Raw genomic sequence first — 20962 nt, 5'->3', positions numbered from 1 at the left:
TGGAAAATTCCTTGGAGGAAGGGCAGGGTGAGGGGTTGGCAGGCTGGAAGTGCTCAGAAAGAGGGATATCACTGACCTGATGGGGAATGGATCAACAAAACCCTGAATTCCTAAAGCCTGGCTGGGCTCTTCCAGCCCTCAGCATCTTCTGGCTCTGGGGAAAGTCTGGGTACCAAGATGCTCCTGGAGACTGATTTTAAACATAAATCTTTTTAGGAATTTCTTGGTGTAGGGATCTGCTCTGGTTTTGTTGTTTTGGGGTGGTGCTTTTGTCCTGAGCGCTCCCATTCAGGTTGAAATTTTCCCTGAAAATATTCTTATTTCAGCAGGGCCCCCATCTTACTTTGGTATTTCTAAAAGCATTTCTTTAAAGGTATCCTGAATAAAATAATGGAATGGCCTGGGTTGGAAGAGACCTTAAATTCCTCTAATCCCAACCCCCCGTGAAATCTTATTTTTTTGACCTTCACTGGTTGTTTAAAAAAGAATTTACCTGACCAAGATTACTGAGCATGGAATGATGACCAATATGGCTTTCGTGGAAAGCCCAGCTCATTTAAGAATTAATTAATTAGGACAAAATTACCTGCTGGGGAAGGCTCGTGCAGACTTTTTAACCTTGGAGGGAAATTCTGTGGGGATGGGAATGCTCAGCACTGCTCACACCCTGTTCAGTGGCTCCAAGTTGGGCAGCCAGGGGGGAAATCCTGGCCTCAATTTTCCTTTTGGGATCCAAGACATCCAAGCAGGTTTTCCGGCCTGTTGGCTCCCTTCCCATCCACCCCATGTGCACCCACAATCGATGGCCTTGACTGGGAGGAGTCAAGGAATGCTGAGGAATGTCTTGGGATGCATTGGCTGCTCTTTCCAGATCCCTCTGCTCCCTGCAAGGCCCTGGACTTTGGCTCCAGGGAGCTCTGCAGGAACTTCCAGGACCTTGTTGTGCCCAAGGACCGAGCCCCAAGGTGGTGACCCCGATTCCGGCTTTGGTGGCCGTGGCTGTGCAGAGCCAAGATATTTATGGCACCCTCAGCCAGGGGTGAGGGTGGGAAAGGAGCCAATTTATGGTGGGAAATGGCTTTGGGGAATACAAACAGCTTTGGGAAAAATTGTTTTCTAGGATTTCTGGAAGAAATGGGTGGGATGATGTTATATTGTATTTGTGGGGTGCCCTGAAGAAGGAAGGAATGATGAACCTGACTCCATGAAGGCTAATTTATTATTTTATGATACTATATTTTATTAAAGAATACTATACTATCCTAAAGAATTCAGAAAAGATACTTACTGAATGCTAAAAAGATAATAATGAAAAGTCGTGACTGGAAAGAATCTGGCACAGCTTGGCCCCAATTGGCCAATGAGACAAAACAACTCACAGCAGAATCCAATGGAACAATCACCTGTGGGTAAACAATCTCCAAACACATTTTACATGAGCAAAACACAGGAGAAGCAAATGAGATCAGAATTGTTTTCCTTTTCCCTGAGGCTTCTCAGCTTCCCAGGAGAAGACTCCTGGGTGAAGGGATTTTTCCAGACAATGTGAATGCCACAATGTCCTTTGTCACCCTGGGTCCTTTGCACCTCGGAGTGGCACCAACCAGCGCTGCTCTCACTGCCTCCTCTCCTTTCCCTCCTTCCCTGTGTCCCTCAGGACCACATTCCAGTGCCCTACCAGCCAGATTCCAGCAGCAACCCCTCGTCCACCACGTCGTCCACGCCGTCCTCGCCGGCTCCGCCGCTGCCGCCCAGCGCCACGCCCCCGTCCCCGCTGCACCCCTCCCCGCAGTGCCCGCGCCAGCAGAAGCAGTTCAACCTGCCAGGTAATGCCACCCCCTCCCCGTGTCCCCACCTGCCCCCCTGGGGGGGGACTCGTGTCCTGGGGTGTCCTTGGGATGTGGCACAGTTCCACCTAACTCCCTTCCTGGGTTTGCACTGGGGTGGGTGATAATTGCTGCCCCAAGGTGGGCAGGATGTCTCTGCTTCGGGCCGTGCAACTGAAGAATGAGTCTGGACTCTTCACTTTTCGGTCTTGAGGTTGTTTATTAATTTTTATCTATAAAATTTTCTTTCTGTCCAGCCAAGGTGTGCACACAGGCACTCTGACTGCCCCCGAGGCGGTGTTGTCCTTTTATACTATAACAGCTTGACACTTAATTCCCAATACCTATCACCCATGTTAGACAGTGCACTTCTACTCTAAACCAATCCCAAAGTGCCAACATCACAGCAGAAAATGGAGAACAAGAAGAAGAAGGAGAAAGGCCAGACATGCCCAGATTCCTCCATCTTGTCCCCATAACCCCCATACCAAAAATCCTAAAATCTACATTTTCACCCTGTGATCATTTTGTTATTCTATTCAAATCTGTGTGACTTTCATGTCCTCATACAAAGTTGACAACTTGCTCCAAGGGTCAAAATCAAATCCCCAGGTGTTCTGGGCTGCGTGCCAGGGTCTCTGAGCCCCCCAGCAGGGTCCTTGGCAACTCTGGACACCCAGAGGGATGCACTGAGTTCTGACAGGTGGGGAGAAGGTGGAAGTAGAAATGAGGAGAAAAGGCGAGTTTGGGATAATTCTAGTTGGCAGTCTCTGGTCAAACCTCTTGCTTGAAGAAGGGTCAGAGCCCAAGGCTTGATCCAGTCTTGGAATCCTCCAGGGTTGGAGCCAGCCCAACTTCTGCTGCTCTTGAGGCTACAAAGCCTTTCCAGGCATAGATTTTCCATTTTTCCATGCATTTTCCATTTTTCCATGCATTTTCCATGACATTTCACCTCAAGCACAGACAGAAACCAGGGGCTGACCCCTCTATGAGGGCAAACTGGGGTGACCCTGACATGTTTTTGGGGTGATGGGTCCCCAGCAGGTTGGCAGTGTGTGTGGGGTGACAGATGATTCTGGGAATGATTCTGGGAATCATCTGTGGCTTGTCTGACGTGGCTTGTCCCATGGAATCTGGACCTGGGATCCATCTGCTCCAGGAGCTCCATCTCTTCAGGGATGGTGGGAGAGGCAGGGAGGTCGTGGTGGCTGCAGGACACAGAAGTTATAGAAGATGGCCCAAAAAGCTCCTCCTGTCTGCCTTCCCTTGGGATGTCCTGCTGCTCCAGGAAAGGTCCCTTCCAGGAGGGAAGGGCTCAGCATCACTCCTGGAACTGTGTCCACCTGCTCCCAAAATAGAGCTGGTGAGGGGAGAGGAGATCTCTGGGATGCTGAGGCACTCCTGGCTGTCCTGGGGGTCCTGCTTGGTCCATGACCTCCTTGCTGGACCAGCTGGAAGCATGAGGTCCTGCAGCCCCAAAATCCCAGGATTAATGGACTGGTGTGGTTGGAAGGAGGGTCAGGATGGCTTCTCCAGAGGAACCAGGCAGAATCTTCAATCTCCATGGTGGTGCCTCCATCTTGAGCAGTCTTCAGCGAGAGAGGAAGAGGAGGAGGAGGAAGATGAGGAGGAAGCTGCCTGGCAGAATCCATCACTGCAACAACAAACACTTCCAGAAGCTGGGAAACGCCCCCCAGCAAACCCATCATGTGCTGTGTGCCCAGAGAGGGGGCAGTCCCAGAGCGCCTGGCATTCAGGCAGGATCCTGGAATGGCACAAGGAAGCCCTGAGCTGCACTGCCAGGAATGGTGTGACCCATCCAGAGGGTCAGGATTTCACCAGGCACAGCCCTGGAGCCTCCAAGGTCTGGAGAACACGGTGTGAGTTCCGTCCTGGTGTGACCCAGCCCAAGGAGTTCTTCCAGAGCCGAAGTGTCCCGGTGTCTCAGCATCCCAATCCCCCTGCTGGGCCAGCCCTGACCCTGCCTGGCTCTGGGGGCATCCAGCCTCTGGTAGCCCCATCCTGGGTCACTTCTGCAGCAGACACCTCCCGGTGGGGTTTGTTGGGACATTTTTTCATGGATTTCACCCCCCTTTGGGGTACTTGGAACACATTCCAAGCTGGCAGAGCCAGAGCAGGGCAGGATCAGACCCTGGCATCTCTGGGGGTGTTTGCTCCCTGTTTTAGTCCCATTAGGAGCAGAATGGGATCCAAAGCAGGACCTACCCTGCTTTCATCTTCCCGGCTGGGAAGTTTTCTGTGGTTTATCCCATCAAGATGATCATCTCAGGGATTAGGATTTGAGCTTGGAAATGGTGACACGGTGACCTTCTCCTGCTGGAATTACCTTCCAGGCTCCTTTGATGTTGGCTCAGGTCCTGCTGCAGGGCTGAGGTCGGACTTTGGGGTCTCTGAGCTGGAGGGGGGAAAGCTGAGCCATGGCCCTTGGGTCTTGGAGATAAGAAGGTGAATTCTGAGCTGCTGCCAACCTCTGGTGGCCTCCGCAGCTCTGAGTTCTTCACACCCATGACCTGCCTGCTCATGGAATTGGATCAGTCCTTGGGCCAGAGATGGGAGCCAGTGGATGTTCCCAACACCCAGAGCCTCTCTGAGCTCTGGCTTTGGACAGTGGCTCCTGGAACTCCTTCCAGGAAGGACACGGCTCCAAAACAAGGGAAAAAAGGGTGAAATGTGGCCCAAATGGGCAGCAGTTCCAAACCCATCACTTGGTGCCTCCATGATGCCAAGAGGTTCCCAAATCCCACCTGAGGGCCAGGACTCTCACCCTGCTGGCAAACTGGTGTCCAAACCTTCATGGATGACATTGACACTCTCCAAATGGTGCAGAAGAGAAGATGTGGGGGGGAAAATCAAGTTATAACCCAGCAAAAGTCTTAATTTTTTGGCCTGGACATACTATGTGCCATTTTGGAATATCAAATATTCCATATAGGGATATGGAAGTGGGAGAGGTTGGATCACACAGGAGGGGTTCACACAAATGGGGTTGAGGTTTTCTGGTGAAGAACTGGGCACAGGCTGGAGCTTTTCCAGCTCCACAGGTCAGTGTTGAACCCTTGTTCCTCTTTTGCAGCCTCCCATTACTACAAGTACAAGCAGCAGTTCATTTTCCCAGGTAAGGCTCTCTGGAAGTTTCTCCTTGGATGCTGGGGTTTCTCCTGCTGGGGATGGGTGCATGGCCAACCCTCCAAACCCCTGGATTTGTGCTGGGGAGGTCGTGCTGGGGTGGGATTTCTCCTCAAAGCCTATTGATGCTGCCAGGTTGGGTGGCCCTAAGTGACCCCCAGCCCTCCTCAGGGTGTCACTAAATGGGACCTGGGGGTGCAGGGTGGCGTTTAACTCCCCTGGGTGCCCCCAGAGATCTCTGACTCCTCTCTCCTGTTGCCAGATGTGGTGCCTGAGACGCCAACCCGAGCCCCACAGGTCGTCCTGCACCCTGTCACCTCCAACCCCATGTGAGTGACTCCCCCTTCCCATCCCCTTCCCTCTGCACCCCAAATCCTCCAGGCCCCCATGGGTGCTCCCCTGGCACTGGGGGCTCAGGTGGTCCTGGTGAGACGCCAGAGCTCCGGAAGGTTGAGAAGGAGGGCAGGGGGTTAATTTATAACTCACAGCTCTTCACTGCTAGGAAAAAAAAATGGATTTCAGTCTAAAAAGCCCAAGCCCAGGGGATTAATTAAATTATAATTGAATTATAATTAAATTAAAAGCAGATAACCAGCATATCTTCAACACTTCCAATATTTTCAAGCCCAATAAACTTTGGGCTGAAAAAGCAGCATCTTTTGGGATGGGAAAAGCAGCATTGGGAAAAGCAGCATCTTATCAGTATTAGAACCATCCCTCCCCAGCAGGTCGAGCCCAAATCCATCATTCCTTGATGTCCTGGAGCCTGTGCTGCTCCCACAACAACATTCCACTGCTCTGTGGATCTCCTGATCCTTGCTCTAAATGCCATTTTGGAAGGATTTCACAAGCCAGGGGTTTAAGGGACCAGGTCTGTCCCCAGTTTGTGGCTGGCTCGTCCACACTCTCCAAATTCCACCGGGGATGCAGTGGAGCATGGAGCAAAGGATGGAATCACTGTCCCTTGGGAATTCATGGAAAAATGGTGAAGCCAAAGCCTTTTTTTCCCTCTGCCTAAAGGAAGGTGTCAAAACATAGGATTTTTGGGGAGGAACAGCTTTCAATATCTAAAATCTGTGATTCCCACTGCCTCCCCCCCACTGAAATCATCCCATGGGAGCCATCCTGGGCTTGGCTGGGTTAAACATCTGTGGATCCTCGGGAGACAGGAATCCGTGCCTGGGATAGCAATGAGGAGCCGGCTGCTCCTGCAAACCGCCCATCCATGGAGATGTTTTGCAGCCACTTGGGCTTCCCAAGCTGCTCAAAATACCAGGGTTGACTCCTTTTCTGTAGGATCCTGGGATTTATAGTCTTTAGTGGCCATGGAGTGGGGTAGGACTTGTAGGACTGCCATGTCCGAGTGGCCTGGGGTGCGTAACTCCCCTGGGAAGAGATTAATAATAATAATTTATAATATATTTATATGATGCTTGAAGCCACCCGAGCTGTTTCAGTTGATCCCTCATTCAGAATTTCCCTAATTCCCCATTAATTGTCAGGAGCAGCAGACCCCAATCATGGACCTGGGGGTGGGAGGTGCTGAGTGAACAGGGAAGGAAAAGAACTGGAAAACCAGTCAGATTTGGGTGCTTTACTGCAGGGAGAGGACCTCCAAGCCCTCCACTTCTCCAAAATGATTGAAAAAACTCCTTTTCTTTCCTTCTGCACTTCTGCTTTGGCTGGGGTTGCTTGCAAAAAAATCTTAGAAATCCCTGAAAATGCCTCGATTGTGGTCAGAGTCAGTGAGGGGGTGAATCTGTCCCTTTCCCTGGGTTAGTGACACCTTCTCCTCTCTGATCCCCTTATTCCCAGGGCAGGAAGAGGGACTGCTCCCCAGATCCCAGTGTTTTTCCATGGTGTTAATTCCATAATTCTTTTCACAGCCTGGAAGGAAACCCATTGCTTCAAATTGAAGTGGAGCCCACCTCGGAGGTGAGATGGCTCCTGTGCTTAATGGGCCTTGGTTTTAAGGATATCTTGGGGCACATTTCCTAGGAAATGGAGACGTTTCCCATCTGTGCAGTGGAATTGCTGATAATTGAATTAAAGTCCAGGCATCCGTGTCCCCACCCCATGGAGAGGGACCCTCCTGGGTTTCGAGTTTGGAATTCAATGAGGTTTTTTAGGAGGCATTAAAAATGCCGTGGGAGGGAAGGAAAGGAGAGGGAAGACGAGGATGGAGCTTTTAAGGGGTGTTGTAAATCCTCTAGGAAGTCTAAATGGACCATCAAGGGGTCTGGGAATAATGGGAATTAACAGAGCACAGCTCAGCCAGGGGAGGATGAAACTGTTTTAAGACAAATTAATTAAATCTCTGATGGGTCACAATCTTAAATTTAGCCCCAGGATGGGGTTAAATGGCTCCACAGGGAAGCGGTGGAGTCCCCAGCTCTGGAGGGATTTAAAGCCCCGTGCTTGTGGCACTTGGGGACATGGGCTTATGGTGGCCTTGGCCATGCTGGGGAAGGGTTGGAGTCTATCCCAGATGGCTTTTTCAACCTAAAGGGTTCCATGATTCTATAAAAATCTGTGATTCTGCCAACTTTGTGTAGAACAGGGCTGCTGCGTTGGGGTTGGGAGGCCCCTACCTGGTCCCTCTGCGTCTGAGCGAGCAGGAGTTGGGTCAGTGGGGTTTTTCCCTCAGTTTCCTCCCTGGTTTATGGTTCCCCATGCCCTTTGCCCACCACAGAATGAGGAAGGCGCCGAGGAGGTGCAGGAGTCCGAGGACGACTTCGAGGAGATGAACCTGTCGCTGCTCTCGGCGCGCAACTTCCCGCGCAAGGCCAGCCAGACCAGCATCTTCCTGCAGGAGTGGGACATCCCCTTCGAGCAGCTGGAGATCGGCGAGCTCATCGGCAAGGGCCGCTTCGGGCAGGTATTCCACGGGCGCTGGCACGGCGAGGTGGCCATCCGCCTCATCGACATCGAGCGCGACAACGAGGACCAGCTCAAGGCCTTCAAGAGGGAGGTCATGGCCTACCGCCAGACCCGGCACGAGAACGTGGTGCTCTTCATGGGGGCCTGCATGAGCCCTCCCCACCTCGCCATCATCACCAGGTTGGGGCTGTTTGTTTCTGTCCAAAAATGTGTTTTTCCTGTCCAAAAAATGTGTTTTCCCTGTCTGTTTTTCCTCCAGTCCAATTTTGCCATTGGGTTGAGTTTTCTCCCCTAAGGAAGGGATGTTTTCCATGTTCTCCACATGCTGGTGTGGAGGACACAGCAAATCCAAATGTCTGTCCAGGCAGGACATTCTTCTGTAGGAGGAGAGGTCCAGGCAGGAATGGTTTGTTTTATCCAGGGGCAGGAAGCATCATGGAATCATGGAATGGTTTGGCTTGGGTTGGGAGAGACCTTAAAGCCAATCCAGGGCTTTAACACCTTCCACTGTCCCAGTTTATTCCAGCCTGGCCTTGGGCACTGCCAGGGATCCAGGGGCAGCCCCAGCTGCTCTGGGCACCTGTGCCAGGGCCTGCCCACCCTCCCAGGGAACAATTCCCAATTCCCAATATCCCATCCATCCCTGCCCTCTGGCAGTGGGAGCCATTCCCTGGGTCCTGTCCCTCCATCCCCTGTCCCCAGTCCCTCCCCAACTCTCCTGGAGCCCCTTTAGTAACTGGAAGTCTGGGAGGCTCCTTGCAACTTTCAGGGGAGTGAGGTGGGATTTGGGGGCTCCCAGACCACCCAACACCTCCACAGCTTTCATGGTCTCAAGGCATTCCCAAATATCTGCCCTCACCCACATTCCCAATGGGAATGCAGCACAGAGTCTCCTGGTGTAACCCATGCTTGGTTGGGCAAAAAATCCCACCTGGCCTGGAGGCAAAGAGGCTGCAACTGCTCCCAGAGCAGCTGTTTTCATGGGAAACGCATTTGTTCCAGGGAATTCTGTGATTTCCTTCACCTCCAGACCACGCTTTCAGCCATGGACTGGACATAGTCCTGCTTTTCATCCCACTCTGGGTTATTTTCTCCCAGAGAAGTTTCTCCAAGGTGAGGTTGAATTTTCCTCCTGGCAGCATTTCAAAAAGCAATGGAATGGCACCGCTTCCAAGAGCCATCAGTGATGAAATATTGCATCATCTTTCCCTAATGTCCCTAATTTTCCCTTGAAAGTGGCACCTCCCAGTCCCTGATCCCAGATGGGGTGGCTCTGCAGGTGCTCTGCTCCCTCTTTGTCCAAAACAAAAGGGTTTCACCCCAAATTTGTGTCACCTCATCCTTGCTTGGGTGGGTTTGTGGACAGTGTTTGCCTTGGGGGTTTCACCCTCTGGGGTCAGGGTGACTCCAAAGTGGGGCCGTCTCCCCAGCTGGCGACTGGAAAAAATGACGCCTTTTATTCAGGACCAAAAAGGAGCCATCTGGGGAAAATTCCGCAGCATTTCCATCTATTGGGTAGCTCCAGGCCAAAAGCTTTTGGGAGAGTGTGCAAACACATGTATTGATGGATGAGTCAGAGCCCCCATCCGTGTGTCACAGCGCGTTCCCAAAGGAGAAGGCGGCGTCTCCATCCCGTCCCTCTGCAGCCCCCATTTGCTCAGCTTTTCAGGGCTATTCAATAGCAAAACCTGGGAAATTTATTCCTTGATTTTTTTTAATTTTTTTTTTTTTTTTTATTTTTTAATTTGAGCCCTGGAATGTTTTCTCTTCCATTTTCTATTTGAATGGGTCTTTCTGTAAAAGCAGAAAGGTGCCATTTTTGACAGCTGGACAAAATCAGTCTGTGTGCTGCTGCAACCTGGTGAATTAATGTGAGGAACGTGGAGCTCTGCTCGTCCTGTTCCTCTTCCAGCTGCACTTGGTCCTGTTTTTTAAGGTCAAAATGTAAATGTATTAAATTGCCCAAAATACAACACAAGCTCACAACATTTCCAGGCATCATTTGCTTGTTCCTACAACCCACTTTTATCTGCATCCTTTGAAAATTGAACCAATATCAGCTTTAAAACAAAGGACAGTAATATTTGATGGGATTTTGAGGAGGAATTGCTTCCTGGCAGGGTGGGCAGGCCCTGGCACAGGTGCCCAGAGCAGCTGGGGCTGCCCCTGGATCCCTGGAAGTGTCCCAGGCCAGGTTGGACATTGGGGATTGGAGCAGCCTGGGATGGTGGAAGGTGTCCCTTCCACCTGGAATGGGATGAGCTTTAATGTCCCTCCCAACCCAAACCATTCCATGAGAATTTTACAATTGCAACTGGAAACGTGTTTGATTTCTCCTGCTGGGATTTCTGGGGTGCAGGAAAATCAATGGGGCTCATCTCAGTCTCAGAGGATTTTTGGGAAGCCTGGGATGGTGTGAGTACATATCCCATAGCCTGGAGGTAATATCCAAACACAATTTTCCTGCTTTGAAGCTTCCTGTTGGGCTCTGTTCCTGTGTTCTGTGACAGCACAGGAATCAGGATTTTGGAATAGTTTGGGTTGGAGGGGAACTTAAACCTCATGCCTGCCATGGGCAGAGACATCTTCCACTATCCCAGGGGGCTCCAGGCCCTGTCCAACATTCCTTGGACGCTTCCAGGGATCCAGGGGCAGCCACAGCTTCTCTGGGCACCCCGTGCCAGGGCCTGCCCACCCTCACTGGGGAAAACTTTTCCTTATGTCTGACCCAATCCCTACATCCAAGGATGCTTCCTTGCTCTTGTGCTGGCGCTCCTTGTCTGGTCCATCCCTGGCTGAACATTTTTGGGAAGTCTCTGGTGTGGGGAAAAGCCTTCTCACCATGTGGAGCTTTCCCTCCCACCCACGTTTCAGGTTTTTCCTAAAGGATGTGACACCCTGGGGGCTTTTCTGGCATGGCAGCTGCTGTGGGAATTGTAGAGAATGAGGTGGGAAGGGGACAGAATGGGAATGTCCAGGATCCTGGGAATGGTGTAGGATATTGGGAATGGTCCAGGCGGTGGCACTGGGGGAGCATCACTCTTCCAATGGGACATTCCCAAATGGACCCAAGTTTTCCTCATGGGTTTATGGGAATAACTTTAAACCAGGCTTTGCTTGGAGTGGGGGAAAATCATTCCCAGCTGCCTGAGGGGGGGAATTCTGGCTATGAACCCAGGATATATCAGGATTTTCACACTATGCCCATTCCAAGGGCTGGACTTTCTGCAGTGTGTGTGTGTGGAAAAGGCCACCACTTTTCCCCTGGGAGCCCACAAGTGGCCACTCGAGGCCGTTTTTTCCACAAAATCCCAGCAATTCCTTGTGGCTGTTGCAGAAATCTCCGTTTCCCTGCACGTCTGGGAGCAGCTGCGTGTCCCTGGGAAGGGGCTTCACCACGCCGTGCCACCGGCGCTGCCGGAAGGGGGTTATTTATAGCTGGGTTTATTTTTACTTTTCCCCATCCCGACGTTTTCCTTCCTGATTGCCTGTGATATTCAGGGATCGTCTCATTAGCACAAAGAAATTTCCCCATCCAAACAGCACGGCCCACAGGGGAAAAAATATGGAGGGGAAACTGAGGCAGCAGCTGGTTGAGGGTGGGATAGTTGGAGTTAAAAATCTGATTTTTCCCTATATTAATGTTTTTATGGATAAATAGGACCAGCACTGTTTAATATATTTGTCAATGATAAAAACATTGGGATTGAGACTGGAAAAGAAAAGGCTCCAGGGAGAGCTCAGAGCCCCTGCCAGGGCCTAAAGGGGCTCCAGGAGAGCTGCAGAGGGACTGGGGACAAGGGATGGAGGGACAGGACACAGGGAATGGCTTCCCACTGACACAGGGATGGGATACTGGGGAGGAATTGTTCCCTGAGAGGGTGGAGAGGGGCTGGGAATTGTTCCCTGGAATTCCATCCCTGGCAGTGCCCAAGGCCAGGCTGGACAGGGCTGGGAGCAGCCTGGGACAGTGGGAGGTGTCCCTGCCCATGGCAGGGGTGGCACTGGGTGGGCTTTAAGGTCCCTTCCCACCCAAACCATTCCATGACTCCTGAGTTGTCTCTTAACACGACAGAAAAGCAGAAATCCAGCATTTTTCAGCAGTGGGAGGTGGCGAGCGCAAGGAACGGTTCCATCAGAGCTGCTAATGGGTTTTCTCTTGGGTAATGAGCACTGGGGACAATTAACATCCATCTTAATTAGTCTGGAGAGGGAGTGGGTGCTTTGAGCCTCGGTGCTTTGAGCGGGAAACGGCAGCAGAGTCCTCGGCTGGGAGGGATGGAAGGGCTGGAAAAAGTCCCTTTGTTGGAATAATGAGTTGGTTCTGCTGCTGGGGATTGTGACAAAGCCAGGCCTGGGTAAACTCAGCTCCCTGGGGGTCCTGGTCCTGGTCCCCAGAGCAGGAGCAGAGGCAAAGCCTCAGCCACCCAAAGGGCCTTCCAAGGATAAAGTCCTTTCCTAATCCTGATAAAATGGCTCCAGCCACCCATGAATGCAGAGACTCCCACGTTTTAGGATTTTGGGTGCTCCTCCTGAGGCGAAAAGGGGGGATTTGAATGGTTGTTGATGCTTCCCAAGGCTCCAGGTGCTCCTTGGGTCTGTAATGGAAGCAGGGGATCAGCACACTGCATGCAGCTCCTTGGGGCTCCTGGTGGTTGGGAATGTTGTTTGGGAGAAGGGAGAGAGGTTATCCAGTCTGGGAGAAGATTTGAGCTGGAGTTTGCCTGGGCTTTGAGCTCACACTGGCTTGTGAGGGGGATTTGGGGCAGTTTTTTCAGGATTCCTTGGGTTTTTAGTTAAAATCTCCAGCGTGGCTCTCGGAGCTTGTGCAAGGAGTCTGGGGTTTGACCCCCCTCTTGTCACACCAGGGTGACTTCAACTTTGCAGGGTGCCTCTGGTGATGCCACCAGGGCTGTGTGGCCATGATTTATGTCCCTGCTGGGAAGACCAAGGAGAACACTGAGGAACATTAGGAATTAACCTGACCTTGGCAGAACTGTGTAAAGAGAATTTAAATCAAAAAATTGTTGAAAGTGCCTTTGGAGCAGAGGAACTTGGAGGTTTCTGCTGGAGAGGGAGCAGCTCCTAAACCCTTCCCTGGAGCTGCTGGTGGCAGGGAGGGGGTGGAGATAAACCCAGTCCCTGTCCTTACATGAGATACCAAAGATGAAATGAGAGTTTGCTCTTTTTTCTCTGTGGCAAGCAGGTTTTAATGACAGGAACACATTCCCTGGGACTAATTAATAGGGAAGATATGAGGGTGAGGGATGGGAAGAATATCCAAGGCACTTCAGCTGTTTGTTCATGGATAACTTTAGTGCATGGACCAAATACTGGGGTTTACTTTGATTTTATAATAGATTTCCATGCTGCATTTTGCCAATATTTAATGTTTGGCTCTGCTGCTGGGAGGAACAAGCCCTTCACAAGGGATGCTCTCCCATCCCTGGACCTTGTTCCCTCTGGGCACGGAAGAGCTCTGGACAAAGCTCAGCTTTAGCCTCTCCCAGTGCCAGATCTCCTGACCTTTACAGGCACAGCCCAGCTGGGAAGGATTTGGGGCTTGTAAATCTTAATGCTCAGGAAGCTGGGGATATTTAACTTGATTTGAAGGATGGGAGGAAAGGGGAAGGGTGGAAGCCATGGCGTTAAGGTGGAACAGATTGGGGGGTCTGTTTTTTCCCTGTGGAAGCTCCGTGGTGCTTGCAGCCAGCTCCTTGTTCCCTCCAGGGCCTCCAAATTGTCCTTTGAGCTTTAACAAACCACAAATTGAAGGAACAACAAGGTCAGGAGGGATGGAGCCCTGGGCAACCTGAGTGGCATCACTGCCCATGGCAAGGGTTGGAATTGAGAGGATTTTTAAGGTCTTTTCCAACCCAAACCATTGCAAGGTTCTATGAAATTGGGTTTTCCTCATCAGTGGACTTAAAATGAATCCTCCCAGCCTTCCTTCCTGCGCTGGGAATTAAAGGAGAAGCTCTAAGTCCTGTTCTGTGTGAGGGAAACTGAGGCACAGAGCTGCCACCTTGTTTTCCTCCATGCCAGGCTGGAGCCATGCACTGACAGGACACAGGGAATGGCTTCCCATGGACAGAGGGCAGGGTTAGATGGGATTTTGGGAACAGATTCTTCCCTATGAAGCCTTGGCACAGGCTGCCCCATCCCTGGAAGTGTTCCAGGCCAGGCTGGATGGGGCTTGGAGCACCCTGGGACAGTGGAAGGTGTCCCTGCCCGCGGCAGGGGGTGGGTTGAGGTCATCTGTAAGGTCCCTTCCCACTCAAACCATTCCATGGCTCTCTGATCCTGGAGCATTTCCCAAGTACCCTTCAGGTCCTGCCCTTCTCTCCCCGCCCCCAAGTGTATTTTGGGAAGGGAACCCATGGATTCCTGCCCCCCCTAACCCCATCCATGTTCAAACCCCCACTTTGGGAGCCAGACCCTTCTCCTCTGCCTCTGTTGTTTTCCCTTTTCCTACTTTTCCGCCGCATTCCCTTCCCTGGCAGTTAATGGAGCTCGTAGATCATATAATAAATAGGGATCGACTTCATGCCAGGCTGTGGATCAGAATGGATTGACCCGTGGGAATGCACTCCCTGCCAATCGATGCCAGGCCATCAGGCTGGATAAATCTTGATAACGACTGACAGCTGCAGAGTCGATATGTGAATTAATATATACATTAAACCTGGATATATCTTCCACCGGCAGGCAGCAGCCTGGGGAGGGAATATCCCGAGCCAGGAGGATGGTTGGGAATGGGGAAAAGCAGCAGCTTGATCCTCTGTGTTTGATGTGGAAACGCTGGGGCTGGCTGAGCTTTCCTTACCCACTGGAGCATCAAATCCCCGCTGCCGGCAGCTCCTTAACGTGGAGGATGCTCCAGGGGGAAAGTTTTCCTTTGTGCTTTGAGAGTGTTTCCAACTGCCATGGAAGTATTGCAGGTTTGGCCCTGATTTCTCTGGGAAAGTGCTTAACACAGCAGGATTCACTGTGCTGGAGAGGAAGGGATTTAAGGAAATGCCTTTGATTAAGTGCCCTGCTGAGAGATGGTCCCAAAAAGCCCTTCCGCTCGTGCCAGCTCTTCCCGTCCCTGTTGAGTGACATCCCAGCATCATTCCTGATATTTTTCTGAGCATCCTCAGTGCCTGGGATCCTCTTTGGGACAGAGCAGGGCTGCCTGTGGGGGATCCATATGCTGGCACCCTGCCTAGCCAAAGAAACAGATCCTTCCTGCCACAGCAGCATTAACTTTTTATAAATAATAATCATTACTACTGTCCCAAAGTGGAGCCAGGTTCCAGGGAAGCAGCCTGCTCAAACCAAAGTTTCTTTCCTTTCTCCAAAAGGGTTTTTAAAAATTTTCTTTTCCTTCCTGAAGTTCAGAACAGTGCAGAGAACATATCAGAGACAAGGAGGTCGAGGCGCCTCCACTCATCCCTGTGCACCCAACCTTCCCTCTCGGAGCCGATTCCGAGCGTGTCCTTTGCAAAGGCAGCAAGTGGCACCTGGAGCATGGAGCTTTTTCGGATGACTTGTTTGCAAGCCTGGCTTTAGCTAAGCCCCAGGGGCTGCTTTGCATTCACCTGGCTCAGAGCTCTTCTCCCCGCAGCTGGAGAAGAACTCGTCTCCTCTATTTCCTCCAAATAAAAATGCATGGAGTTGGCTTTTTCCAAAGAACTTGTTTTTTTCCGAGGCGACGATGGAGTTGGAGCTACTTTTCGGGGAGGCAGATCCCCCTCCTCCTCCTCCTCCTCCTCCTCCTCCTCCTGCAGCCCTTGTGGTTTGGCTGTAGTTATCGTGCGTGCCAGCTGCCGGCAGGAAAATTTTGCTGCCTAAGTAATATCCATCAAAAGCTGGTGCTTCCATCGGCTGGAGATAGCGGGATGAGGGGAGCGTTGGCTCTCCAGGGCTTTTCTGTTTCCTCCTGCTGGTTTGGCTCTGCAGAGGCTCCTCCATGAGGAGCAGGAGGGTCTCTCCCATCTCCAGGCTGGGGACATGAGCTCTGCTTGAAACGGCAGGAGTTGAATTCCCTGGCTTCCCATTGGGTTCAGTTGGAATGGGGTTGGGTGAGATGAGTATTTCCAGCCTGGAGGGGCTGGGATCTGCTGGATGCTCAGGTCACGCCTTTTCTGGCACTGAGTTTTGTCTGCTGCTTCCATAGAAGCACAGAATTGTTTGGATTGGAAAAGATCCTTAAGATCGTCAATTCCAACCATTCCCCCAGCACTGCCAAGGCCACCACTGATCCGTGTCCCTAGGTGCCACATCCACACAGAGCTGTTAAATCCTCCGGAGATGGGGACTCCAGGGATGTGCCAGGGCTTGACAACCCTTTCAGTGAAGAAATTTTCCCTCATATCCTAATTTTTCCTCCCTGGTTGTGGTTGTGGAGTTTGGATGTAGAGGCCTGAGGAATTTCAGCCTGGATGCTGCCACTCCTGGCTCTGGCATTGGCAGGGAATCAAGGAGGTGAAATTCCTTATCCACTTAGAGGAAAACAAAACCTCAGGATAAAAATGAACCTAAAGCTCTCCCATTGCTGCTCTTACAGCCTTGTTCAATTTTCCTTTGTGTGAAACACCTCAGGAGCTGTTGAGTTCCAAAAGCACCATTGCCAGATGCTGGGAAAAGAGAAAAACAAGCCAATATATGGGAGCAGCTGGAAAACTTCCTAAATAAGTCAGGAACGTGCTGGAATGTGCAGAGCTCCTTCTTTCCCTCTCTGGTCCTGCTCAAATGAAATCAAATAAGTCCTGGCTCAGTGGTTCCTGTTGCTGTTTCTTTCTTAACATTCCCCAAAGGATCCTTTTTCCATGAAAACCTCAAAGTGGGTAAACTGCTGGGGAATGTGGGAGCATCCAAGCATCCTTTGCCATGTCTTTTCTTCCAGCACAGATGTAACCTGGGAGCAGAGGTATTTTTATATTAAAGCATTTTTTATTAATTCCCCACCTCGCTCTCTTCTCCAGTGTCTCCCCTGGGTCTATAGTGCTGGCTGTCTCCATGGTATCCGAGCTGCTTCCCTATAAATCCATATCCTGGCATGAACTTCCCGGGGTCTGGCATTTATCACCTCTTTAATTGAATGGGCATTTATGAGGATGGGAAGAGGGAAGGGAAGCAAAAAACTCCTGGAGTGATGGAATGCGCCCCACAACTCTTGGCTCGGGATGATCCCTGCTCCTGAGCAGGGGCCAGGATGGAATCTCCATCCTTGCAGAGGTGCTGGCCATCAGTGTAGAGGTGATGGTCACCAGTGTACAGGTGATGGCCATTGACTTAGAGGTGATTGCCATGAGTGAAGAGGTGATGACTGTCACTGTAGAGGTGGTGGCCATCAAGGTAGAGACAGTGACCATCAGTGTAGAGGTGATGGTCACCAGGATAAAGGTGGTGGCCATCAAGGTAGAGGTCATGGCTGTGGGAACCCAGCACATTCCTCTGGCTGTCCAGGATGGCCAGGACCCCTGCCAGGGGGCTCAGAAGCCCTGGCACAGAGCCCAAGACACCTGTGGGTTTGATTATGACCCATGGAGCAAATTACCAACCTTAGATGAAGATCAGCAAGCCACAACAGTTTAAGTAGAATATTAGTGAAGTTATCACGGGGTGGAAAAGTAGATTTTAGGGTTTTGGTATGAGGGTTCAGGAGGCAATGGAGGGAACTGAGTGTGTCCAGCCTTTCTCCTTCTTGGCCTCCATCTTCTGCTGTGATGTTGGCACTTTTGGATTGGTTTAGAGTAGAAGCTCACTGTCTAACACAGGTGATAGGTATTGGAAAGGAATTGTAAACATTGTACAGGTAGTATTTAGTACAAAGACATAACCCTGCCCTGGGGGCAGGCAGAGTGCCTGGAACTGTCCTGCTGGACGGACCTCAGCAGGGCAGGAGAAAATTTTTTATAGATAAGAAACAATGAACAACCTTGAGCCCGAGAAATGAAGAGCCCTGACTCCTTCAAGCACCGGGCTGGGAAAAGAGACTTTTCAAACTTTTCTTGGGGTCACTCTGACCAGCTAGAGATCCCAACAATGGCCACCAATGTAGAGGTGTTGGCCACCAGTGTAGAGACAATGACCGTAAGTACAGAGATGGTGGCCGTCAATGTAAAGGTGATGGCCATCAGTGTAGAGGTGACTGTCACCAGTATAGAGGTGGTGGCCATCAAAGCAGAGGTGTTGGCCACCAATGTAGGAGTAATGGCCATCGATGTAGAGACAATGACCACTGATGCAGAGGTGTTGGCCACCAGTGTAGGGACATTGACCATCAGTACAGAGGTGGTGGCTGTCAATGGTGATGACCATCAGTACAAAGGTGATGGCCATCAGTGTAGACTTGATGGCCATCAGTGTAGAGGTTATTACCACCAGCTGGCCACCAGTGTAGGAGTAATGGCCATCAATGTAGAGACAATGACCGCCAATGTAGAGGTGCTGGCCCCCAGTGCAGAGCTGATGACCATCAATATTGCAGAGAGGGGTAAAAAACCCCAAGGGATGGAAGAGGGATGAGGCTGTTTTCCCATGGAACAGCACAAACACCCAGAGGCAGCGCTCCAGCTCTTCCTCCCTCATCCCAAATTGTTCCTCTGCGAGCCGCCTTGGCTTTGCTCCCGCTGCTGATGTCTCCAGCCCACGTTGGGAATGCAGAGTGTTTATAAAGCAATTTGGGATTTGGCTTGCTTGGCTGAACACTTCAAAAACTCATTTTGAATTGAGAGTGACATCTGCAGCAGGATGAGGCTGGGCCTGTCCTGATGCTGGGAAAGGCACAGGGATGTGGACGTGGATGTGCCATGGGATGAGGTGCACTCCTGAGGACTCCCAGAAGGATCTCTGCATCTCTGTCCCAGCCACCCCTCAGCTCTGGATGGTGTTTGGTCACCTCGTGGCACCGGGGCACGTGTCATCAACCCACTCTGCCGCCAGGTGGGATGGAGAAGTTTGGGAGAAGAAGACGAGAATTCCTTATGAGTTTTCACTTCAGTGCTGAATAACCCAGGAACCATCTGAAGATGAAAATTATCTGCCTTGTTTTTGGTGTCGAGCGTAGGCATTTTGTGGCCTTGTCATCCACAGCCGTGTCCCTCAAAGCCAGGCTCAGCAGGGACCTCTCCAAGTGGAAAGGCACAAGACTCCGAGCGTGCCCCGGGCGCCGCTTTTTGTCCTGCCCGAATGGGGAGCGATTGAGGAACGAGGAGAAGCGGAATTGTGGAGCTGTGCCATGAAAAGGTTCTGCAGGTGGTGGCTGAATGGGCTCAGGTGCTGCATAAAAGGTATCAACCAGGCTTTATCTCCACGTTGGCAGCTCCTTATCCAGCAAGAAACATCGGATGTGCCGGTGGCTCGGTGAATTCATTTGGATTTATTCATCCAGGGGAGGGGAGAAGCACCTGGGCTGCTTTGATGGCTCTGCCAGGGTCTGAGGAGCAGAGGTGACAGGGACACGTCCTGGTGCCACCACCCCAGGTCTGGCTGTCCTCCCGCAGCGGCTCTATCCACTGGGGAGGATTTGGAAATCCTGTAAATGAAGTGGAAAGATGGGAATCTCACCAGCAAAGGGCTGCAAGCTCCGCTCTTGGGGTTATCTCAGCAGTTCAGATAAGCAGAAATGGGAGGATTTTTCTCTAAACAACCCTTTCCCAGGAAAACAGCTGATCTTAACTCTCTTTAGGGCTGGAATCCAGCCCTGTTCCAGTGCTAATCCACTCATTGCATTCCCAGTGTCAATTTGTCACTAATTCAGATCACAGGCAACTGGCTGTATAAAGGTTTTCTCTGGGAGAAAACGTGTTTTTCAGAGGTTGGGAAGGGCTGGGGGAACTCCTGTGTGTGCAGGCAGGTCATGGAGGTGGCAAAAGGCTATTGTGTGGCAGAGGGTAAAGCTTGGTGGGTTTATGTAGCAAATTAGTGTAGGAAAACACAGGTGGTGGAAGGACAATTCATATCTGTCATTATTCTGCACGCTTTGAATCATTCCGGTTACAGAAATCCAAGGATTTTATCACTGATTTCCAAGTGCCTGGATCCTAATCTCCAGCAAATTCTTATTTGACTGCAGTCCAAGTGCTGCAGGAGATGGGAAGATGGTTCAGAGGGAGTGCAGCTGCCTCGGGGATAAATCCAGCTGGGATGCTCAGGGAGGTGCTGGGACACCTGAGCAAGGAAAGCCATCCCTGAGGAGGCACTCGCTGCCCTAAATCCCCACTGCAGCTCACTTGTGCCCAGCAGGACAATTCCTAATGCTCCCAGTGAGGAAATATTTGGAAGGGTGCTGTTGTCTTTCCAAAACCCAGGGGATGTGGGGATTGCTCCCATTCCTGTTTCACTGCTTGTGCTGAAAATTCTGCTCTCTGCCCATGGAGTGATGTGGAGCAGGAGGATCCTTTGTATCTGTGAGCTTCTGGAGTTTGGGGTTCTTCTGGGTTTCATGGACTCATGGAATGGTTTGGGTGGGAAGGGACATTAAAGCTCATCCCATTCCACCCTCTGCCATGGGCAGGGACATTTTCTTTATCCCAGGTTGCTCCAAGCCCCATCCAAGGTGTCCCTGCCCATGGCAGAGGGTTGGAATTATACGGCCCCTCAAGTCCCTTCCAACCCAAACTATCCTGTGATTCTCTTTCATTATTCTGTGATTATTTTCACCCCAAAAGGACAAAACCTCTCCCAGGGGTTGGGTTGAATCCAAACCAGTGCATTCTGGAATTCCCAGGGCAGGAGGAACTGGGAGAGGAGAAAGCAGTGGAGCCGAGCTGGGGGAAAGCAGTGGAATGAAACCCTAGAACTTTAAATTTGTTAACCAGAACAGAATCAAATCAACATCTGCAGCCACCAAACCTCTTTAACAAGCTGTGTGCTGGGTGTTTTATTTCCCAGGCACAGGTATCCAGTCTCATCCTTCCAAAGTTGCCTGGAATGAGCGTGGGTGGATAGAGAAAAGCAAAAAAAAAAGCTCTTTTTTTGTGGGCGGGAGTCGAGGCAGCAGCCACCCACGTCCTCCATTATGATATTCAAATGTCAATATATTTTTAATTGGTTTATATCCATTCCCCCCCCCCCCCCCCCCCCCAATCCAGCTGCCTTTGGTAATTAAGGCTCTGTAA

At 51.1% G+C, this 20962-nt stretch overlaps 1 protein-coding gene across 5 annotated transcripts in view; it reads left to right on the top strand.

The window, feature by feature from the left end:
• Nucleotides 1–20962, top strand: part of KSR2 (kinase suppressor of ras 2) — a 93530-nt gene that overhangs the window by 51977 nt on the left and 20591 nt on the right. For all 5 annotated transcript variants that reach the window (XR_013184643.1, XR_013184642.1, XM_077187781.1 and 2 more), the window contains 5 exons: nucleotides 1658–1826; nucleotides 4921–4962; nucleotides 5236–5302; nucleotides 6860–6908; nucleotides 7666–8033. Coding sequence is in view for 3 of the 5 variants with exons in the window: in XM_077187781.1 (XP_077043896.1) it covers nucleotides 1658–1826; nucleotides 4921–4962; nucleotides 5236–5302; nucleotides 6860–6908; nucleotides 7666–8033 (695 nt within the window). In the remaining 2 variants the exon portion in view is untranslated. The remainder of the gene's footprint in view (nucleotides 1–1657; nucleotides 1827–4920; nucleotides 4963–5235; nucleotides 5303–6859; nucleotides 6909–7665; nucleotides 8034–20962) is intronic.

The sequence above is a fragment of the Agelaius phoeniceus genome, chromosome 18 (genome assembly GCF_051311805.1).
Source record: "Agelaius phoeniceus isolate bAgePho1 chromosome 18, bAgePho1.hap1, whole genome shotgun sequence".
Lineage (NCBI taxonomy): Eukaryota > Metazoa > Chordata > Aves > Passeriformes > Icteridae > Agelaius > Agelaius phoeniceus.
This window is presented reverse-complemented; position numbering and strand designations above follow the sequence as displayed.